Source organism: Myotis davidii, unplaced genomic scaffold (genome assembly GCF_000327345.1).
Source record: "Myotis davidii unplaced genomic scaffold, ASM32734v1 scaffold68, whole genome shotgun sequence".
NCBI lineage: Eukaryota > Metazoa > Chordata > Mammalia > Chiroptera > Vespertilionidae > Myotis > Myotis davidii.
In genome coordinates, this window is record NW_006300376.1 from 2,221,858 (window position 1) to 2,229,272 (window position 7,415).

Below are 7,415 nucleotides of genomic sequence, written 5' to 3' on the forward strand. Positions count from 1 at the left end.
TGTTGCCACATTTCCTGTTTGATATTTACATATGAAAAGGAAAATGGGGGTGGGGAGCTTGCAACCTAGTTCAGAATCTGGTTAAAACTGTAGTCTTACTTCTCTACTCTGACTGACTTGGGCGGAGCTGCCTAACCCCAGGGCCCCGCCACAGCTGACTTGGGGTGACTTGGGGGGACCCTCAGGGGCCCGCCACAGGAGGGGATATATAGGTCAGAGCCTCCCCATGAGTAGAATTCAGGCTTTGGATTCGGAATTCTCCTGGACTACCGGATCTGCGAAATAAAGGTTAAACTTTCCTCCCTCCGAGTGCTGGCTGATCGTTCTCCCGTGCATTCTGCCATGATATACCAAGTCATAACTTTAAATTGTTCATCCTTTAAAAACTGCAAACATACACCAGCAGCATTTCCGTACTTCTCCGGGAAAACAAGAACCACTAAAAAATTCTTCCTTGTCATGCCATCAGAGGAGGGTCTCAACCTCATCACTATGGACATTCTGGCTCCGATAACTGTTGTGGGGGCTGTCGGTGCACCATAGGATGTTTAGCAGCATCACTGGTCTCTACCCACTCCATGTCCATGCCGTCCCAAAACCAAAAATATCTCCAGACACTGTCAAATGTACCCGGTGGCAAAATCACCCCCAGGTGAGAACCACTGCATGAGAAATATCCAAATCTTTTATCTGAGGAGGCTTTGCCACACAGCATTATACTTAAAGCAGCTGTCATTTGTGTCAAGTAGGAATGAGTGCGTTACAAGAGTTCATAAATCTTTATGAAATGCTTTTGTTTAGATCAGTTTTTGCCACGAGCTGTGATCAAACCAACATTTTCCATCATCAGATATCTTCTTAGTTTGAGTTTTAAAAACAGAGAAGTCTGGAATGGGTCAAACTGCCAAATAGCTAAGGTAGGTACTAATGACCAATAGTTTTAAAGAGCCGTTCAGCCCTAGCTGGTTTGGCTCAGTAGATAGTGTCAGCCTGCGGACTGAAGGATTCCGGGTTCGATTCTGGTCAAGGGCACATGCCTGGGTTGTGGGCTCAATCCCCAGTAGGGGACGTGCAGGAGGCAGCCGATCAATGATCCTCATCATTGATGTTTCTCTCTCTCCCCCACTCTCTGAAATCAGTAAAAAAATATTTTTTAAAATATATTTTATTGATTTTTTACAGAGAGGAAGGGAGAGAGATAGAGTCAGAAACATCGATGAGAGAGAAACATCCATCAGCTGCCTCCTGCACATCCCTTACTGGGGATGTGCCCACAACCCAGGTACATGCCCTTGACCAGAATCGAGCCTGGGACCCCTCAGTCCGCAGGCCAACGCTCTATCCACTGAGCCAAACCGGTTTCGGCTAAAAAAATATTTTTAAAAAATTGATGTTCCTGGGTCTTCTGAAACCTGAGCTGGTCCATGGGCCCAAATAGCCCACTGCTCCAGGCTACAGACATTTCCTTCACTGTCAGTTAATCTGAGTTCTCAAGAATTGCTGGAGCCAGACACAGTCTTTCTGACATTACATAACCTAATAAATCTATTTGAGCTGACCCTTCCAGTGCCTGAAACAGCTCCTACGAATTGCTGGCTGACTTATGCAAATGACCTTTCCCTTAGATCAGTGGTTCTCAACCTTCTGGCCCTTTAAATACAGTTCCTCATGTTGTGACCCAACCATAAAATTATTTTCGTTGCTACTTCATAACTGTAATGTTGCTGTTATGAATCGTAATGTAAATATCTGATATGCAGGATGGTCTTAGGCAACCCCTGTGAAAGGGTTGTTCGACCGCCAAAGGGGTCGCGACCCACAGGTTGAGAACCGCTGCCTTAGATGATGTATACTTGTGTCCTTTGTACTACTTTATATGTTTGTCCCTTTTATAACACTCGAGAATTAGAACAGTCTGATCCTTTATTCTCTTCATGGATAAAATCTGTGTATTTTCTACTTTCACCTGAAAATTAAACTCTCAGCTTATTGCCTGCCCTTCACCTGGGGTCACTACATTTTTTCTCTAAAGGGTCAGATAGCAAATATTTTAGGCTTTGTGGACCACATAAGGTCTCTGTCATATATCCCTTTGTTTTGTCTTTAAAGAAATTTTTCACTTTATATTTTGATTTTGTTAATCCTCTCCATTGATTTTTTTTTTTTTTTAGAGAGTGGAAAGAGAAAGCGAGGGAGAGAGAGAAACATCAATGTGAGAGAAATACATGGATTGGTTGCCTCCTGCATGTAGGCACCCCAACCAGGGCTGGGGATGCAACCGAGATATGTGCCATTCACTGGAATTGAACCTGGGACCCTCCAGTTCTCAGGCCGAGTGAGCCAAAATGGCTAGGGCATCCTTTGTATTTTTTAAACCCTTTAAAAATGTAAAAGGCCTCTGGCTGCCTTAGTTTGTTAACCCCTGCCCTAAACAATTAATTTTAAATTGGCCCTAATTAGCCTATTTGGAATTTATTGGAATTTTACTCATCCAGACTTCTGAAGATAAATTGAAGGGGGAACTAAAGCCAGCATGTTGGCAATTCAAAAAGGCCTGAGGAGAATGAGGTCTCCCAATGCTCCCCTAAGGCTACGAAGGGTGACCTTCACTGGGCCTGGCTTTGCCTTCAGAAGCCTGGACTCAGGGAAGCCGGCCATCAGGGTTAAAATTGAAATGAAAACACTAACAAAGCCAGTTTATGTTACCCTGCCTCCCAGGTAGTGAACGTGGGAAACAGCAGGCTAATCATTAAAACCACTCTGGGCTTAGCTCCTCCTGCATACATTTCACTCATGCTCCCGAGTCAGATTAAGCACAAATCAAGCCCAGGACAGAAATCCAGGCTGGGGTAGACTCCAAGACATGGATCCTGATTGCTCCAACATGGTTCATCAGATTCCACAAATGGTGAGAACTTTTTCAATAAAAATGTCTGCTTTTTGAGCTAGCTCCTTCCCCCACCAGTAGAAAACGCTTTATTGTTAAAAAGCAATCCATTTATTTCATCACACTCTTTTTAGGCAGTTTTAACTTTTTCCACCGTCGTAAGACCACTCTGTATTTTTCACTTTCAGTCTTCTCTTCAAACACTTTTTTCAGGAGAATCCGCATCACTACCTCTGTTTCTGTTTCCTTATCTTCTCCAATTAGAATATCCAACGTATCTCCCACTTTCACCTGAAATTTAAGAGACAACAGAACCTTTATTACATCTTGGGAAATGCAGGCCAGTACAAACATCTCTGCTTTGAGTTTTCACCAGGTGATCACCCAGGGGCAGGTGAGGAAAGGTCCTGACTCCTATGTAACAGTCACTTGGTTCCTAGGGCCACACTTGGCTGCCTGCCTCCAACAAGTGCACCTCAATACCAGTCAGTGTCCAGCCTTCAGACCTAGACAACTGGCAGCTTGTGGCAGTCCCTGTGTGGTGTGACTCAAATACCTCTATTGGATGATTTAAAGACACATCTGCATGGAGGCACTTATTTTGATAATAATGGCAAAAGACAAAAAGCGGGGCACAGTCTTAGAGACTATGTGCATAGTAATTACTACATGCACTGAGAAGACAATTTCCAGTGTAACACTTTTCACTGATTTCAGTCCAGATGTGCTACATGATCATGCTCCAGACCAGTGGTTCTCAACCTTGGCTGCACATTAGAATCACCTGGGAATCTTTTTAAAATCCTGATTTCTGGGCCTCATCTCTGGAAATTCTGTTTCTTTGTTACTAATGTTGTGGCCCCACCCCATAACAAAGAAACAGAATTTCCGGAGGATGAGGCCCAGAAATCAGGATTTTAAAAAGATTCCCCAGTGATTCTAATGTGCAGCCAAGGTTGAGAACCACTGCTCTAGGCAGTTTGCTGGAAGTCACTATGGAACAGTGCTCAGCTGTACCTCTTGGAGAAATGGAAAAGCTGTATCTGCTTTTCTCGCACTGACCAGCCCCAGTGATTCCACATCATCAAGAGAAACAAGAAACAGACCAAAGGGATGGTTACCAGAAGGTGGGGGGCGGGAGGAAGTGCAGGGGATGTGGACAGGTAAAAAAGGTGAAGGGGAATACGGTTAATAATATTGTGATAAACGGCATGGTGATAGGTGATTACTAAAATTAATGAAGTGATCACACTTTAAGGTATAAAGATGTCAGCTGAAACCGGTTTGGCTCAGTGGATAGAGCGTCGGCCTGCGGACTGAAAGGTCCCAGGTTCGATTCCGGTCAAGGGCATGTACCTGGGTTGCGGGCACATCTCCAGTGGGAGATGTGCAGGAGGCGGCTGATCGATGTTTCTCTCTCATTGATGTTTCTAACTCTCTATCTCTCTCCCTTCCTCTCTGTAAAAAATCAATAAAATATATTTTAAAAAAAAAAGGTATAAAGATGTCAAATCACTACATTGTACACCTAAAACTAATATAAATAATATATACCAACTATACATAAAAAAAGAGAGACAGGACTCACAAAGATGAATGCCACAGAAAAGAGGGTCAAGCTGGATCCTGATTCAGTAGGTTCAAAGGGCTGAGGTCAAACCCATTCCTGCCCAGATGGAGCTTTGGGTTGAGCTAGTACAGGGCATGCCTAGTGCATTCAGTCACTGTTGCCAGGATGTTGAGAGCCCAGGATGGACCCCTGGTCGTAGCAATGCCAGATCCCAGGGGATCTGCCCAGCCACCAAGGAAGGGGCTAAACTGCCCCACATGCCATGTGCTTCTTCCACTAGAACACAAGCAGGGATGACCAGGGCCATCTCAGACTGCTCACCTTCCAAGGGGAAAGGGGACCCATGTGTGGGCCATGGACTTGAAGTGGACACACATGACCACTTAAAATCCCACTAGAAGGCTTCTGGTTAAGAGGCATGGTGCCAGATGCTGACTTTTACCTTATTTTCCAATGACTGCTCTCTGAGGCAGTCATAATTTCATGCTTTCGGAACATCTGTTCTCCCACCCACACAAGACTTTCGTAGGCACAATACTCAGTCTACAACATGGGACTGCACACCTGCTCACCATGATGCCACACTGGTCAATCCAGACAGCCCAGAGCAGGCGGGTGAAAAACCCACACAGGGGCCTGTTTTAGACCATTAACTCTCTCCCCTTTGGGCTGAGATCCAGAAAGGCTCACACCACAGCCAGGCATGAAGACTGCTTCTCTCCTAGGTCTGAAGGATGGACTGACCTAGGAATCACCTGGGGTGGGGGGATCCTCCTGTAGTTCTGCTGGGTTCAGTTAAAAAATAATAATAACCACACAGCTCCAACTGTGTGGACACTTAAAATTAATGTCCAAAAATACAAGGCTGGGGAATGTGTTTCATTAAAACTCATTTTAATTAAGTAATGTATGAAATTTAAAAGGACATTGGGGAAGGGCATGCCTTCTTGTGTACCTTCCCATAGACATACTGTAAGGGAAGGGCAGGCTCACATGAACCTGAAAAGCGGGAAGGAACCGTTCTCCATCCCGGAAAGAGAATTCAGGAAGGCTTCGATCCCCACACCTGGATTCACCGCACTCTCCTGACTGAAGCACCAGTTACCCAGCACCTACAGCCCTCTGGGTCCCAACTGGTTTGCAGCTCACAGAACAGCTCTGCTCAGCTGCAGGCAGCCAGGGTTACAGCTCCAGCATCAGGCAAGCGCCTGACCCTTCAGGCCAGCAGCCAGGCACGGGCCCCACGGAGCAGGCCATGCACGGGGAGGTGTTCTTTATTCCTTGCAAGGCCCTGTCCTTCCTAATGTGGGAGACGGCACAGCAGACACAAAGCAAACTGGGATTAGGGACAGTTCCAAATATCTACATTTCAAATCTCCCCTTAGCTGCAGTTACTATGGCTACCAGGTCTCCTAGTAACAGGCAGCAGAATGTTAATACTGGCCCCTTCCTTTGCTGACCCTCAGGAGAAATCTGGAAGGCAGCCGAGATAACAGAACACCCAAGGCAGAATAAAGCAGCAGCGATTAGGCTATAGTTAACAATATCTCGTAGCAGAGGGAGAATAATAGGCTTGTGGCGTTTGTAAATGAGACCCCAGCACAGGCGCACCGTGCACCAAGGGGTCTTGCCTTTGGAACACTGCAGCTGGTGAGAGGGGCTGGACTACAACCCCGAAAAAGCAGTAAGGGTGGAGAAGGCCCCTGTCTCCAGAAGCGTGGCCGCAGTGCCTGATTTCCTGCGGCTCACAGAGCAATGACTGACACCCAGTCAGCTAGTCAGGTGCCATCAGGGAGAGTGGGCCTTGTGACTTGGCAGCTGACCCAGTGCTGAGGAGTCCCCTTATCCTGTCCACGCTGATCCTGAAAGGACTCTGAAGAAAGCCGCAGCACTCACCCAGGTCCATGGCCATTGGCTCACACCCTCCCAGGTCCCAGGGCAACAGGAGACAGCTTAGGGCCTCTAACCTCTGGGATGTTTTGAAATATGAGAGAAGCTAAAATAAAAACGTCCAAAAGTGTGTCTAACTTGCCCGGAACACTGGTTCCCTGGATTCTAGGAGGTGGATTATGTTTGCCAATGCCTCAGAGGTCTGTCTCCCTAACTTTTTAAGGGTCTTTGTCATTATTATTTTTGTTTTGTTAACTTTTACCTTCATTATTGTATTTTCCAATTATGAAAGGGACACATATTTGTAAGAAATCCAGAAAATAAGAAGCATGAAGAAAATATAACCCATAATGCCCCACCCAAAGAATACTAGTAATATTAATAATTTAATTCTAGCTGCATATATTTATGTAATTTACTTTTACAAAAATACATATATTTAACAGAATAACAAATATGATTTACTGTAACACTGGATACTGGTAATAAATTTTCTAAGTGACTTCTTTTGCTTACAGTAGTGTTGATGTGGAGCTGTCAAGAGAACATGACCCCTCCTGTGTGACAGCACCTGCACAGAGCAGGGTACCCAGGAGGTGCTGGGGGGAGGGGCATCCTCCGCCCGCACAGAATTACACATCTGCTCAGGTAACAGCGGGCCAAAAAAACCTCTCCATAGAAAGAGCAAGTGATCTGTGTGACTGAAGCAGCTGGTGATTCATTCTTACTAGCGTCACCAGGACTGGGGAGACCTGAGAAATGGTAAGACAGACACAAGGATGCCCCAAGTAAGCAGCCCGAGGGGAAGGTAGGGGCATTAACTGAGTACTTGCAAAGCAACAGACAAAAACATCTGGCTGTCTTATTATCTCACCGTTCTGCTTTTCTTCCATAATTTTTCCCCGTTCAGCCTGAGTTCACCTTTGTAGAATGCATCTTCCACTTTGCTTAAAAAAAAAAGTCAAAGTGCTTTAAAATAGAAATATATTTCAGAACCATTACACAAGTTTGAGAAACACACCTGCCATTAATGCTTATTCTGACAGTGACGTGTACCTCCCCACAAAC

General features: G+C 45.4%; 1 protein-coding gene across 3 annotated transcripts in view; it reads right to left on the reverse strand.

Annotated features, from left to right (window-relative positions):
* Positions 1-2,975: 2,975 nt before the first annotated feature.
* Positions 2,976-7,415, reverse strand: part of LOC102765092 (chromosome unknown open reading frame, human C6orf203) — a 23,834-nt gene continuing 19,394 nt past the window's right edge. For 2 of the 3 annotated variants that reach the window (XR_001516131.1, XM_015572752.1), the window contains one exon: positions 2,976-3,178. Coding sequence is in view for 1 of the 3 variants with exons in the window: in XM_015572752.1 (XP_015428238.1) it covers positions 2,999-3,178 (180 nt within the window). In the remaining 2 variants the exon portion in view is untranslated. Of the gene's footprint in view, positions 3,179-7,221; positions 7,404-7,415 lie in introns of all 3 variants that reach the window. The other variant, XR_001516130.1, reaches the window with a different exon arrangement.